General features: G+C 50.1%; 2 protein-coding genes across 2 annotated transcripts in view; both read left to right on the top strand.

The window, feature by feature from the left end:
* LOC137433821 (ribulose-phosphate 3-epimerase) overlaps nt 1-15,652 on the top strand; it is a 34,993-nt gene that overhangs the window by 2,058 nt on the left and 17,283 nt on the right. The window lies entirely within an intron of this gene.
* On the top strand, nt 1,349-10,080 carry LOC144894119 (uncharacterized). Its single transcript, XM_078786206.1, has 2 exons — nt 1,349-1,666; nt 9,331-10,080. The coding sequence occupies exons 1-2, from the start codon at nt 1,391-1,393 to the stop codon at nt 10,078-10,080; spliced, it is 1,026 nt and encodes a 341-aa protein (XP_078642332.1). The 5' UTR covers nt 1,349-1,390.

The following is a 15,652-nucleotide window of genomic DNA, read 5'->3' as shown; positions in this document are numbered from 1 at the left end:
TAATCCAGCCGGGTGTCTTCTTTTTCTTATTGAGCCAGCGTAACGCGACTAGTCAACGTTCGGGCACAATCGGGTAACTTGTGCAGACGTGGTCATACCATAAAACCGCTCGGTAAATAACATCCAAGCCACGTCTGTAACAATTGGTGTCGAGGAGTGGAATTCGAACCCGGGACTAAATTAGTTAGGCCCAAATTTTGGGAGGGAAAATCGATTCGGAGCGCGTTTCCCGCGCGAAATTATAACGGCGAAATTTCAATTTGTTTTACGAAAATATAAAAATAAAAAACCGAATTTTGAAAGTCGCGCTATGGCGGATCAAGACAGCTGGGGTCCGGTAAAGGAGAGTGAGGTAGGGTCGATCCAGGACCAAAATGAGGGACAGGAGGAGAGCGAAGCAGTGAGGGCGGCAGGTTCGCAAAATAGCGCCGTCACGCACGAAGAAGCGGGCGCGCAAAATGGCGCCTCGCTGGTCACCGTGCCCGCGACCGAAGTAGCGCCGCTGGGAAGATTGGAACTTTTTTTTATACAAATGACGGCCCTTATAGAAAAGAATAGTGAGCGATTGGAAAACCAAATGGGGGTAATGAGGGACGAAGCGAGGGCTTGGAGTGAGCAATTGGGGGTAATGAGGGACGAAGCGAGGGCTCGGAGTGAGCAAATGGGGGTAATGAGGGACGAAGCGAGGGGTACCAGTGAGAAGTTAGACAATAATTTTGAGGAGTTAGACAAGAAAATTGAGAAGTTAGACAATAATTTTGAGGAGTTAGACAAGAAAATTGGGAAGTTAGACAATAATTTTGAGGAGTTAGACAACGGGATAAAAGAAGTAAAGAATGGGTTAACGGGGGTAGAAAACAGAATGGCCGCTCAAGAGAATCAAATGGAAGGGATGAAAAAAGGGTTAGAGGGGTTAGAAAACAGTATGGAAGGCAAATTGAGGGACATGAGGGACCAAGCGGAAAGGGAAGTTAAACAAATGGAGCAGCAGATAGAGGGGGTCAGAATGGGGGTAGAAACCAAACTGGATGCTCACAGGGAGGAAATGGAGCAGATGAGGGTGGCATCTGGGCAGGAGATGCAGGTGATGGGAGAGGAGATCAGAAGAGGAGTGAGTGAGGAGGTCGGAGGAGTGCGCGAGGAGGTGAGGCACTGTGAGGAGCACATGGAAAAGGAGGTGAGAAAGGCGACTGTAAAGTTACAAGGGGGCATAGAGGACCTGACGCAGGAGGTGGAGCAGCTGACGGTGGGACAGACGGAGTTGGGGGACCAGGTAAAGAAGAACACAGCGGTAATAGAGGGTTTAAAATCGACACAGAAAGAGATGAAAAAGGACGTAGGGGTAATTAAAAAAGAGTGCCAGACGGTACATGAGGACCTGACGAGGAAAATGGACAAGGTGGTAGAGGTAATGGAGGTTAAAGAGCGGGAGGTGCGGGAGCACATAGAAAAAAATAAAGTGGAGTTAGAGGAAGAACTTAAAGGGGCGCACGAAGAGATGAAGGAGATGAAGCAAAAATTAGAAGAAGTGGAAGAAGGGGTGAGCGAAATTAAAAAGCGACGGAGAGAGGATAAGAAAGAGATAAAAGAGGAGGTAAAAGAATTGGTCCAGAGTCTGTGTTCGGATCGTGATGATGTGCTCATTAACCGGATGAGGGATTCGCAGGTGATGGAGGAGAAGCGAAGAGGAAGAGGACCCGGTGTAAGTGGTGACCAATATGGTCGTGCGTATGATGCGCCAGGTGATTTAAGAGGCTTGGGGGTCGAGATGGACCCGGGTGTTCGTGAGAGGCCGTTGGTGAAGTGTGCGACAGGTCTGGTGTGCGAAAGAGGAGGTGTGCGAGAAAGTCCGACTCTGGGGTGTGTGAGGAAAAAGTGCGTGCCAAGGAGTGAGGGTGCTGGCGAGAATGAGTCGGTCGTAGCGCGTGTGCGAGGGAGCACATGGAAGCGCGGTGTGGTGAGTGTTACAGAGGGTGTGACGGGAGAGTGTGCGCAGGAGTGTGCGCGAGAAAGGTGTGTGACGGACAGGTGCATGAGGAAAGAGTGCGCTGTCAGAAGCAAGGAAGAGTGTCCACCTGTGGTGAGTGTTACAGAGGGTGTAACGGGAGAGTGTGCGCGAGAAAGGTGTGTGACGGACAGGTACATGAGGAAAGAGTGCGCTGTCAGAAGTAAGGAAGAGTGTCCACCTGTGGTGAGTGTTACAGAGGGTGTAACAGGAGAGTGTGCGCGAGAAAGGTGTGTAACGGACAGGTGCATGGGGAAAGAGTGCGCTGTCAAGAGTAAGGGTGAGTGCGCTGTCAGGAATGGAGGTGGAAGTAGTGAGAGTGACATGGAGCGTGAGTTAGTTGTGACAGGTGAGCGAGGATGTACACCTGGGATGGAAGGATGCACACCTGGAATGGTAGAGCGTGAGTGGGAATGCACGCTGGAATTGGTGGTGAGGCACGTGGTTGGGTGTGCGAATGAGGGCACACCTGTGATTGTCACAGAGGAGGTGACCGAGGAGGGGGTGCGAAGCGGTGTATTGGTGAGGTGTGCGACCAACGAATGTGTGCCAAAGTGTTCGGTGGTCAGGTGTGTGACCAAGGCTGTGAGTGGAATGAGGGTACCTGGGTGTGTAAGGAAGGGTACGAGGAGCATGGGCACAGCTGGATGTGTGAGCAAGGAACGGGCTGCGGGGTGTAAGCGTCCAGGTGAAGCATCGACGTTAGACGGGGTAGAGTTTAGAACGACTTATAGCCGAGTCGGGCCCTCGGTGCGTGCCGGGCCTCGCTTTGAACGGCCGCGTCCAGGCTCCACTAGGCGGAGCTGGCAGCCCAATAGAAAGGGTCGTCATGGCGACCACTTTTTGGTGAGACGTGCCGGCAGGTCTAGATCGGGGCATTGGATGGCTCCACGCCGAGGTGGTGTGTGGGATCTCGGCACGGGTAAGCCCCCGTCCCTGCACCGAGTGCCGGACGTATCCAGCCGCTGGCACAAAACAACCAGCATCCATTGCTTGGCTTTACGAAGCCAGGCTTTGGGACAGGAATTGGCGCACCGAGAGGCAGTAGTGAGTAGACTGGGTGATGAGGTTAGTGTTTTGGACCCAAAATTAGAGAAAAACAAAATTTGATGATTGGCAAGGGATTGCCAGTAGTGATTGGCAGATGATGGGCAGTGATTGGCAAATTTTTAATTTGTTGAAATTTGATGTGCAAAATTGGTAGTGAGAGGCCCCCGATGTGGTGGGATGGCAAATCCACCATCCTTCCCATGTGGGGCAAAGGAGCTATAGCTTATGGGGTGTATGGCAGTGAAAACTAGCCCGGGTGGGTTAGGATATTGTGTGTAGGGATCTAGAGAAGATGACCTTAGGTAACGTTAAGTTTAGTTAGTGACTGATACCTGTAGTGGGGACGCAGGTAGATTAGTATGGATGATAATGACGTGGGAGCGCAATAGTTTAAAGGGACGACTGGGAAGCGCAAGTTTCAGAAGGGAGTAGTTAGCTGAGATGATGCCGTGTTTGTGAGAATTGAACAGGTGTGATTGCACAGGTGTGCAACTGGACAGGTGTGTGGAGCAGTGTATGAGTAGTGAGTGTGTGGATCAGCGCGAATGCGCTTGGGGAGAGAAGGGTGCAGGTGGCACCAGGTGTGAGAGCACAGGTGTGCAGGTACAGGTGTGTGGAGAGAGTTGGAGTGAGTGGTACGGAGTGGTGTGCATGGTGCGAAGGTGTGGATGGGGGAAGAGTGGACCCCTTTCACGAGCACCCGGGGCGGGTAGTGTAAGTGTTAGGTAGAGGGTGCAGGTAAATTGTGGTTGGATATTGGCATTTGTGGTGCGGTTGCAGAATGGTGTTGTGAATGGGTGCATTAGTGTTGTGGAAATGGCTGGGCGTGTAGCCTGTTAGTGTGTGTAGTTGGTTGGGCACTCCACCACTGTGAGGATGTCGGCCAGGTGAGGCCGCAGGTGGGCTCTGGGAGCCGGTAGTTGTGAGTGGGTGCCTGAGGATCCCGGGTGTGGATCGGGCAGCCCAGTGCCAGAGAGGGCACGGAGTGGGGAGAGAGCCAGAGGGCCTTCCCCAGGTAGTTAGGTTAGGGTGAGGAGCAGGTAAGCTCGGAGGCAACTGCAGTGGTGGAGGTGTGCAGGTGGGTAGACCCACTGGGAGAGGTACACGCCGCAGCCCAGAAATTGTGCGAGGGCACCGGGAGATGAATCGGGGGAGTGAGACCCCAAATTGAAGAGCACCACAGTTTGGCCAATGGGAATTGGTTTTTAGAACCCATAGTGTAAGAGGGCCAATGGTTTGGCCGGAGAAAGACCCCGGGTAGTGTAAAGTTGTTAAAGTCATTTAGGAGATAGTTAGGATTGATGAACCTGTCGCACCATACGCAGCCACTTACCTGTGGTGATGATGATGACTCCACACCTGTGTTTTCTTTGTTTTGTTGCAGGAGATGAATCGCTGTGTGGATTTGTGAGACGCATCACGACGTGGATGAGACATTGGGGTGATTCCATCTCTCCCTCCCTAGGAGGGACTGATGATGAATTGGTAATGGCAAATTTTGATGTTGAGTTGAAAATGGCAAATTTTGATGAGAGTTGAAAATGGCAAATTTGATTGGTTAGGAGGGAGAGAAGACGAATTTGGTTTATGGGAGGAACGGGGAAGACAGTAGGGATGTTTGTTGATTTGTAAAGTAGATGTTTATGGGTAGTGTTGTGTTTTGTGGATACAGTAAGGGGTAAGGGAGGGGCCATGTAGGTTACCTGGTGGGGGGGGGGCGTACGATAGGAACGTACCTGTCTCACCTGGTTCCCATGTGCCCCCAGTGTGCATTACCTTATATTGCGTGCACTTTTGCGCCCTTACCACCTTACTCACTTGTTTCTTCTTTTGTCTCCCACCTCCGAGGATCTGGCTTTGGGGTAGAGAGAGAGGAGAGAGAGGTGCTGGCTACGCAGTTGTGGGCCTGCACTTTCGCTGCTTGCTGCCTGGATCGATACACCATATGGACCGCAATGTTGGTGGCCACCCACAATGGACCGTAGTTCTTTTGCGGCCAAGCACCACCCGTGGATGGACCTATGGGTCAACGTGGCACCTATGCCATACAGGTGAACCACTTTTAGTTGACACCAAGTGCACCACAAGAAGAGCAAGAGACACCTGCAGGGTTAGGGGTTGTCGAATTTATTTTTATTCCAATGAACAATGGTGACTGCACCGATTGGTGGTGGGGTGGTGCTTTTGATGCTGGGAAAGGGTGCTCTGCACGTTATTAAAGGCCGTCGGCCACAGAGCACTCGTGGGTTGGTGTATCGATGCTGGCAAGCGCGCTCTCTCTATGCATAACATCTGCATGTGTCCCTCCAAAAACAGGTCCTGGATCGTAGTGTAAATAGCAGCGTAGTCGTGTAAATAATGCTCCCTACCAGCTGTATGTGTAGTTTGAGAATTCTTTCCGGATTCGGTTATCCTGTGGGTGTGTTTCTGTGAGGAGAAGGGTGCAACGTCGCAGGGGGACATATTTACTCATTTGTGAATATCTGTAAAACTGTCGCACTCAGGGTAGAGTTAATAGTAGAGGGAACTACATTGCGTGCCACACTAAAGTAGGTAAAAATTTATCGGGTCGGGACGCCCCGAGGGTAGAGAAGGGTGCAATGTTGCGAATATGGAATTTGGCCTCCATATCCGCTTGTAAATATTCCCCTATTTTCTCCAATACTCCCCAACTTTCCCCAATCCCCCATTCCCTAGTCCCATTGCATGTAAATAACAATCAGTAGAGCCGACCTTCCCCTTATTCCCCCATTAAATGTCGTGCCCAGGTCCACCGCACCACACGTAGACAACTTTCGGACATCTTCCTAGTTATTCTTAATCTATGTCAGTTAAGGCCTCGTTTCCATTAATTATGACTCTTCGTTGCACCAGAATGTGATTATATGGCACCAGTAGTGAGTTTAGGACCTTCCCATACCTCCTCCCATCTTCTTCCCCAAACAACAACAACAACAACAACAACTACAGCTACAACAACAATAACAACAACTACAACAACAATTACAACAACAACAGAAGAGATGGCGGCGGAGCGGGGGAGGATGCGTCCTCACACCGGCTCGATTAGCTCCAGACCATGCGCTCCACGGGGTTACCCCGAAGGGGCTGGCTGTCAGCTCCTCGTCAGGGGCGGAGCCAGTAACCCCCCCCGCACGCACCCAATGAGAAGCAACGTGCCGATTCCACGAGGCGGAGCTAACGAGCCGAGGGCGTGTCACTCCCCGCCGGATATACGCAGCCGCTTGCCGGACGTGAGGTGAGATGCGCCTCAGCTTGGAGAGAGAAGCCACCGCCACCCCCAGCGCGACGATACCTCCCCGCATCTTTGGACCGGACCGGACCGTACTGGACCCTGCTTTGAGCCAAGAGTGCACCTTGAGCCATCGATACCCGCTGTCCTTTTCATCAACCCCCGTGTGAGTCAGCCTTGTCCCGTTTGTCTGTAGTCTGTCCGGGGTTAATATAAGAGTGTGTCTAAGTGCCTGTCTTTCTGTGATTATAACTCTAGCCCCTGTAATCTGACCTTTCCGTACGAATATAATCTCCTCCGGAGGTCTTGAGAACTGAACCCTTGGTGTCGTATTGTGTTATTGTAATCCAGCCGGGTGTCTTCTTTTTCTTATTGAGCCAGCGTAACGCGACTAGTCAACGTTCGGGCACAATCGGGTAACTTGTGCAGACGTGGTCATACCATAAAACCGCTCGGTAAATAACATCCAAGCCACGTCTGTAACAATATATATATGTATGTATATTATGTATGTATATTATATATATATGTATGTATATTATGTATGTATATTATATATATATGTATGTATATTATGTATGTATATTATATATATATGTATGTATATTATGTATGTATATTATATATATATGTATGTATATTATGTATGTATATTATATATATATGTATGTATTGTTGCGGATATGGGACTTGGCCTCAATATCCGCTTGTAAATACTCCCCTATTTCCCCAATACTCCCCAACTATCCCCAATCCCCCATTGCCTGTAAATAACACTCTGTAGAACCGACCTTCCCCTTTTTCCCCCATTAAATGTCGTGCCCAGGTCCACCGCATCTCACGTAGACAACTATAGGACATCTTGCTAGTTATTCTTAGTCTATGTCAGTTAAGGACTCGTTTCCATTAATTCTGACTCTTCGTTGCACCAGAATGTGATTGTATGGCACCAGTAGTGAGTTTAGGACCTCCCCTTACCTCCTCCCATCTTCCCCATGAAACAACAACAACTACAACAACAGAGGAGATTGGGGGCGGCGCGGCGCGGGGAGTGTGCGTCCTCGCTCCGGCTGGTTAGCCGCCATTGGCCATGCGCTCCACGGGGTTACCACGAAGGGGCTGGCTGTCAGCCCCTCGTCAAGGGCGGAGCCGGTAACCCCCCCCCGCACCCAATGAGAAGCAACGGGCCGATTCCATCTGGGGCGGAGCTAACGAGCCGAGGGCGTGTCACTCCCCGCCGGATATACGCAGCCACTTACCGGACGTGACGTCAGATGCGCCCCCAGCTTGAGAAGACAAGTCACCACCTCCGAGCGCTGTGACCTTCCCGCATCTTTGGACTGGACCGGGTCGATTTTGCCCCTGAGCCAAGGTGCACCTTGAGCCATCGAAGACCTGCCCCTCCTTGCCATCAATCCCCGTGTGAGTCAGTTTTGTCCCGTTTATCTGTCGTCTGTCGGGGCTAGATAAGACTGTGTCTAAGTGCCTATCTTCCTATGCTGTCCCTCTTGTCGTTGTAATCTGACCTTCCGCCCTAATATAACCTCCTCCGGAGGTCTTGAGAACTGAACCCTTGGTGTCGTGTCATTTTAATCCAGCCGTTGTGTCTTTTCCATCATTGATTTAGCATAGCGCGACTTAGTCAACGTTCGAGCATAATCGGGTAAACTGTGCAGACGCGGTCATACCAAACCGCTCGGTAAACTAACATCCACAACCGCGTCTGTAACAATTGGTGTCAGGAGTGTCGGATTCGGACCTGGGACTAAATTTATTAGGCCCAAATTTTGGAACACCAATTGTACCACTAGGGTAACAATTGGTGTTGGGGAGGTAGAATTCGATCCGGAGCGCGTTTCCCGCGCTCGAAATTATAACGACGAAATTCGATTGTTTTACCAAATATAAAAACCCGAATTTTGAAAGTCGCGCTATGGCGGATCAAGACAGCTGGGTTCCGGTAGAGGAGAGTGAGGCAGGGTCGGTCCAGGACCAAATTGAGGGACGCAAGGAGAGTGAAGCAGTGAGGGTAGCAGACGCACAAAATAGCGTCGTTGCGCCCGACGTTGCGGGAGCACAAAATGGCGCCTCGCTGGTCACCGTGCCCGCGACCGTGGCAGCGCCCCTGGTGGATTCTAACTTTTTCCTCCTGCAAATGAGGGCCCTTATGGAACAAATGGGTGAGCAATTGGGAGACCAAATTAGAGGTTTGAAAAGCAGTATGGGACAAATGGGGAACCGGATGGAGGCTCAGAATGAGCGATTGGAGGGCCAAATGGGGGTAATGAGGGACGAAGCGAGGGGTACCGGTGAGGGGTTAGACAATAATTTTAAGGGATTAGACAAGAAATTTGGGAAGTTAGACAATAATTTTGAGGAGTTAGACAAGAAATTTGGGAAGTTGGACAATAATTTTGAGGGGTTAGACAACGGGATAAAAGAGGTGAGAAATGGGTTAATGGGGGTAGAAAATAGAATGGCTGCCCAGGAGAATCAGATAGAGGGAGTGAAAAATGGGTTAGAGGGGTTAGAAAACAGGATGGAAGGCAAATTGAGGGACATGAGGGACCAAGCGGAAAGGGAAGTTAACCAAATGGGGCAGCAGATAGAGGGGGTCAGAATGGGGGTAGAAACCAAACTGGATGCTCACAGGGAGGAAATGGAGCAGATGAGGGTGGCATCTGGGCAGGAGATGCAAGTGATGGGAGAGGAGATCAGAAGAGGTGTGAGTGAGGAGGTGGGAGGAGTGCGCGAGGAGGTGAGGCACTGTAAGGAGCGCATGGAGAAGGAGGTGAGAAAGGGGACTGTAAAATTGCAAGGGGGTATAGAGGAGTTGACGCTGGGAGTAGAACAACTGACAGTGGGACAAAAGGAGTTGGGGGAACAGGTAAAGAAGAACACAGCGGTAATAGAGGGGTTAAAATCGACGCAGAAGGAGATGAAAAAGGACGTAGGGGTAATTAAGAAAGAGTGTCAGACGGTACATGAGGACCTGACGAGGAAAATGAACAAAGTGGTAGAGGTGATGGAGGTTAAAGAGCGGGAGGTGCGGGAGCACATAGAAAAAAATAAAGTGGAGTTAGAGGAAGAACTTAAAGGGGCGCACGAGGAGATGAAAGAGGTGAAGCAGAAATTAGAAGAAGTGGAAGAAGGGATGAGCGAAATTAAGAAGCGACGGAGAGGGGATAAGAAGGAGATAAAAGAATTGGTCCAAAGTCTGTGTTTGGATCGTGATGATGTGCTCATTAACCGGATGAGGGATTCGCAGGTGATGGAGGAGAAGCGAAGAGGAAGAGGACCCGGTGTAAGTGGTGACCAATATGGTCGTGCGTATGATGCGCCAGGTGATTTAATAAGCTTGGGGGTCGAGATGGACCCGGGTGTTCGTGAGAGGCCGTTGGTGAAGTGTGCGACAGGTCTGGTGTGCGAAAAAGGAGGTGTGCAAGAAAGTCCGACTCTGGGGTGTGTGAGGAAAAAGTGCGTGCCAAGGAGTGAGGGTGCTGGCGAGAGTGAGTCGGTCGTAGCGCGTGTGCGAGGGAGCACATGGAAGCGCGGTGTGGTAAGTGTTACAGAGGGTGTGGCGGGAGAGTGTGCGCAGGAGTGTGCGCGAGAAAGGTGTGTGACAGACGTGCATGGGGAAAGAGTGCGCTGTCAAAGGCAAGGAAGAATGCACACCTGTGGTGAGTGTTACAGAGGGTGTAACGGGAGAGTGTGCGCGAGAAAGGTGTGTGACGGACAGGTGCATGAGGAAAGAGTGCGCTGTCAAGAGTAAGGGTGAGTGCGCTGTCAAGAATGGAGGTGAGAGGAGTGAGAGTGACAAGGAGCGTGAGTGGGTTGTGACAGGTGAGAAAGGATGCACACCTGGAATGGTAGAGCGTGAGTGGGAATGCACGCTGGAATTGGTAGTGAGGCACGTGGTTGGGTGTGCGAATGAGAGCACACCTGTGATTGTCACAGAGGAGGTGACCGAGGAGGGGGCGCGAAGAGGTGTGTTGGTGAGGTGTGCGACCAACGAATGTGTGCCAAAGTGTTCGGTGGTCAGGTGTGTGACCAAGGCTGTGAGTGGAATGAGAGTACCTGGGTGTGTAAGGAAAGGTACGAGGAGCATGGAAACGGCTGGATGTGTGAGCAAGGAACGGGCTGCGGGGTGTAAGCGTCCAGGTGAAGCATCGACGGTAACCGGTTTAGAGGTTAGAGCGACTTTTAGCCGAATCGGGCCCTCGGTGCGTGCTGGGCCTCGCTTTGAACGGCCGCGTCCGTGCTCCACTAGGCGGAGCGGGCAGCCCGATAGAAAGGGTCGTCATGGCGACCACCTTTTGTTGAGGCAGTCCGGCAGGTCGAGATCGGGACATTGGATGGCTCCACGCCGAGATGGTGCGTGGGATCTCGGCCCGGGTAAGCCCCCGTCCCTGCACCGAGTGCCGGACGCATCCAGCCACTGGCACAGAACAACCCGCATTCATGGCTTGGCTTTACGAAGCCAGGCTTTGGACAGGAATTGGCGCACCGAGAGGCATTAGTGAGTAGACTGGGTGATGAGGTTAGTGTTTTGGACCCAAAATTAGAGAAAAACAAAATTTGATGATTGGCAAAGGAGTGGCAGTAATGATTGGCAGATGATGGGTAGTGATTGGCAAATTTTTGATTTGTTGAAATTTGATGTGCAAAATTGGTAGTGAGCGATGGGCCCGGTGGGTAAGGCTGGCATCCCTGCCACCCTTCCCATAGTGGGGCAAAGGAGCACTAGATTATGGGGTGTATGGCAGTGAAAACTAGCCCGGGTGGGTTAGGTTATATTGTAGGGATCTAGAAAGATGACATTAGGTGACGTTAAGTTTAGTTAGTGACTGATACCTGTAGTGGGGACGCAGGTAGATTAGTGTGGATGATAATGACGTGGGAGCGCAATAGTTTAAAGGGACGACTGGGAAGCGCAAGTTTCAGAAGGGAGTAGTTAGCTGAGATGATGCCGTGTGTGTGAGAATTGAACAGGTGTGATTGCACAGGTGTGCAACTGGACAGGTGTGTGGAGCAGTGTGTGAGTAATGAGTGTTGTGGATCAGCGCGAATGCGCTTGGGGAGAGAAGGGTGCAAGTGGCACCAGGTGTGAGAGCACAGGTGTGCAGGTACAGGTGTGTGGAGAGAGTTGGAGTAAGTGGTACGGAGTGGTGTGCATGATGCGAAGGTGTGAATGGGGGAAGAGTGGACCCCCATCACGGATACCCGGGGCGGGTAGTGTAAGTGTTAGGTAGAGGGTACAGGTAAATTGTGGTTGGATATTGGCATCTGTGGTGCGGTTGCAGAATGGTGTTGTGAATGGGTGCATTAGTGTTGTGGAAATGGCTGGGCGTGTAGCCTGTTAGTGTGTGTAGTTGGTTGGGCACTCCACCACTGTGAGGATGTCGGCCAAGTGAGGCCGCAGGTGGGCTCTGGGAGCCGGTAGAGTTGTGGATGGGGCCCGAGGATCCGGAGGACGGACCCGGGTAGCCCAGTGCCAGAGAGGGCACCGAGTAGGGAGAGCGCCAGAGGGCCTTCCCCAGGTAGTTAGGTTAGGGTAAGGAGCAGGTAAGCTCGGAGGCAACTGCAGTGGTGGAGGTGTGCAGGTGGGTAGACCCGCTGGGAGAGGTACACGCCACAGCCCAGAAATTGTGCGAGGGCACCGGGAGATGAATCGGGGGAGTGAGACCCCAAATTGAAAAGCACCACAGTTTGGCCAATGGGAATTGGTTTTTAGAACCCATAGTGTAAGAGGGCCAATGGTTTGGCCGGAGAAAGACCCCGGGTAGTGTAAAGTTGTTAAAGTCATTTAGGAAATAGTTAGGATTGATGAACCTGTCGCACCATACGCAGCCACTTACCTGTGGTGATGATGATGACTCCACACCTGTGTTTTCTTTGTTCTGTGTGCAGGAAATGAGAATTGCTGTGTGGATTGGTGAGACGCATCATGACGTGGATGAGACATTGGGGTGATTCCATCTCTCCCTCCCTAGGAGGGACTGATGATGAATTGGTGATAGCAAATTATGATGTTGAGTTGGAGATGGCAAATTTTGATGGGAGTTGAAAATGGCAAATTTGATTGGTTAGGAGGGAGAGAAGACGAATTTGGTTTATGGGAGGAACGGGGAAGACAGTAGGGATGTTTGTGATTTGTAAAGTAGATGTTTATGGGTAGTGTTGTGTTTTGTGGATACAGTAAGGGGTAAGGGAGGGGCCATGTAGGTTACCTGGTGGGGGGGGGGGGGGGGCGTACGGTAGGAACGTACCTGTCTCACCTGGTTCCCATGTGCCCCCAGTGTGCATTACCTTACATTGCGTGCACTTTTGCGCCCTTACCACCTTACTCACTTGTCTGCTTCTTTTGTCTCCCACCTCCGAGGATCTGGCTTTGGGGTAGAGAGAGAGGAGAGAGAGGTGCTGGCTACGCAGTTGTGGGCCTGCACTTTCGCTGCTTGCTGCCTGGATCGATACACCATATGGACCGCAATGTTGGTGGCCACCCACAATGGACCGCAGTTCTTTTGCGGCCAAGCACCACCCATGGATGGACCTATGGGTCAACGTGGCACCTATGCCATACAAGGTGAACCACTAACAGTTGGCCCCCTGACGGCCACAATAGAGAAATGGACGCGGTTGGCGCCTTTCTTTATTTTTGAAAGAAGTAAGAAGGCCAAGTGCACCACATGAAGGCAAGACCAGCGGCAGAACATCGGCCGGCTGCGACACCACCGGTGATTTATAAACACTTTATTGGTGCACCGGATGGTGCTGACTGTGTGATGGGGTGGTGCTTTTGGTGCTGGGAAGGGGTGCTTTGCACATTATTAAAGGCCGTAAGGCCACAGAGCACTCGTGGGTTGGTGTATCGATGCTAGCATGCGTGCTCTCTCTATGCATAACATCTGCATGTGTTCCTCCAAAAACAGGTCCTGGATCGTAGTGTAAATATCAGCGTAGTCTTGTAAATAATGCTCCCTACCGGCTGTATGTTTAGTTTGCGAATTCTTTCCGCAATTCGGTTATCCTGTGGGTGTGTTTCTGTGAGGAGAAGGGTGCAACGTCGCAGGGGGACATATTTACTCATTTGTGAACATCTGTAAAACTGTCGCACTCAGGGTAGAGTTAATAGTAGAGGGAACTACATCTGAGTGCCACACTAAAATAGGTAAAAATTTATCGGGTCGGGACGCCCCGAGGGTAGAGAAGGGTGCAATGTTGCGGATATGGGACTTGGCCTCAATATCCGCTTGTAAATACTCCCCTATTTCCCCAATACTCCCCAACTATCCCCAATCCCCCATTCCCTAGTCCCATTGCCTGTAAATAACACTCTGTAGAACCGACCTTCCCCTTTTTCCCCCATTAAATGTCGTGCCCAGGTCCACCGCATCTCACGTAGACAACTATAGGACATCTTGCTAGTTATTCTTAGTCTATGTCAGTTAAGGACTCGTTTCCATTAATTCTGACTCTTCGTTGCACCAGAATGTGATTGTATGGCACCAGTAGTGAGTTTAGGACCTCCCCTTACCTCCTCCCATCTTCCCCATGAAACAACAACAACAACTACAACAACTACAACAACTACAACAACAGAGGAGACTGGGGGCGGCGCGGCGCGGGGAGTGTGCGTCCTCGCTCCGGCTGGTTAGCCGCCATTGGCCATGCGCTCCACGGGGTTACCACGAAGGGGCTGGCTGTCAGCCCCTCGTCAAGGGCGGAGCCGGTAACCCCCCCCCCCTGCACCCAATGAGAAGCAACGGGCCGATTCCATCTGGGGCGGAGCTAACGAGCCGAGGGCGTGTCACTCCCCGCCGGATATACGCAGCCACTTACCGGACGTGACGTCAGATGCGCCCCCAGCTTGAGAAGACAAGTCACCACCTCCGAGCGCTGTGACCTTCCCGCATCTTTGGACTGGACCGGGTCGATTTTGCCCCTGAGCCAAGGTGCACCTTGAGCCATCGAAGACCTGCCCCTCCTTGCCATCAATCCCCGTGTGAGTCAGTTTTGTCCCGTTTATCTGTCGTCTGTCGGGGCTAGATAAGACTGTGTCTAAGTGCCTATCTTCCTATGCTGTCCCTCTTATCGTTGTAATCTGACCTTCCGCCCTAATATAACCTCCTCTGGAGGTCTTGAGAACTGAACCCTTGGTGTCGTGTCATTTTAATCCAGCCGTTGTGTCTTTTCCATCATTGATTTAGCATAGCGCGACTTAGTCAACGTTCGAGCATAATCGGGTAAACTGTGCAGACGCGGTCATACCAAACCGCTCGGTAAACTAACATCCACAACCGCGTCTGTAACAGTATATTATATATGTATATTATATATATATGTATGTATATTATGTATGTATATTATATATATATGTATGTATATTATGTATGTATATTATATATATATGTATGTATATTATGTATGTATATTATATATATATGTATGTATATTATGTATGTATATTATATATATATGTATGTATATTATGTATGTATATTATATATATATGTATGTATATTATGTATGTATATTATGTATGTATATTATATATATATGTATGTATATTATGTATGTATATTATATATATACTAGCGGGGTCACCCGTGGGAATCCCACGGGCATGGATGTGTGTGACATTTCGACATATTGAGTTCGATGCTGCACCTGCACATTCAGTTATATAAAATGGTTTTTAAAAACTTTCTTCTGATATTTGTGATTTATTTCAAACAAACTGTATTTCCCATCTACACGGGCATGTATTCCTATTAACGTTATGTAAAGTACATAAATTGTGTGGATTACATCATTTGTGGATGTGATCAATTGCCAGTAACCATCTTATATAACTGAATGTGCAGGCGCAGCATGTAACTCAATATGTCGAAATGTCACACACATCCATGCCCGTGGGATTCCCGCATGGATGTGTATGGCGAATTTTAAATATATGTCGACTGTTATTTTAGGCGGTGTATTTTCGTTTATCATCATGGCGCGATTTAAAAAAATATATCTCTGCATTTTCCTCTCCAATACCTCCTCACACTTTACACACACACCGGCCCATGTTTACATATACACACACACACACATATACACCCACACACATATACACATACACACACACGTACATCGACACACATGCACACACACACACACACACACACACGTACAGACACATATACACATATGCACATATGCAAATATGTATACACATATGTATCCACATATACACATATATACACATATATACATCTCCACACACACACACACACACACACACACACACACACACACACACACACACAAAAACAGACACACACACACACACGTAC

The sequence above is a fragment of the Myxine glutinosa genome, chromosome 10, assembly GCF_964187855.1.
Source record: "Myxine glutinosa chromosome 10, kmMyxGlut1.1, whole genome shotgun sequence".
Classification (NCBI taxonomy): domain Eukaryota; kingdom Metazoa; phylum Chordata; class Myxini; order Myxiniformes; family Myxinidae; genus Myxine; species Myxine glutinosa.
The sequence above is the reverse complement of the archived record's forward strand: the minus strand, read 5'-3'. Positions and strand labels throughout refer to the sequence as shown.

Excerpts from the sequence above, each read along its gene's own strand:
- LOC144894119 (XM_078786206.1), top strand. The coding sequence starts at position 1,391 with ATGGACAAGGTGGTAGAGGTAATGGAGGTTAAAGAGCGGGAGGTGCGG. Across the intron at positions 1,667-9,330 it reads ACCGGATGAGGGATTCGCAG|GTGATGGAGGTTAAAGAGCG; the intron begins GTGATGGAGGAG and ends AAAGTGGTAGAG.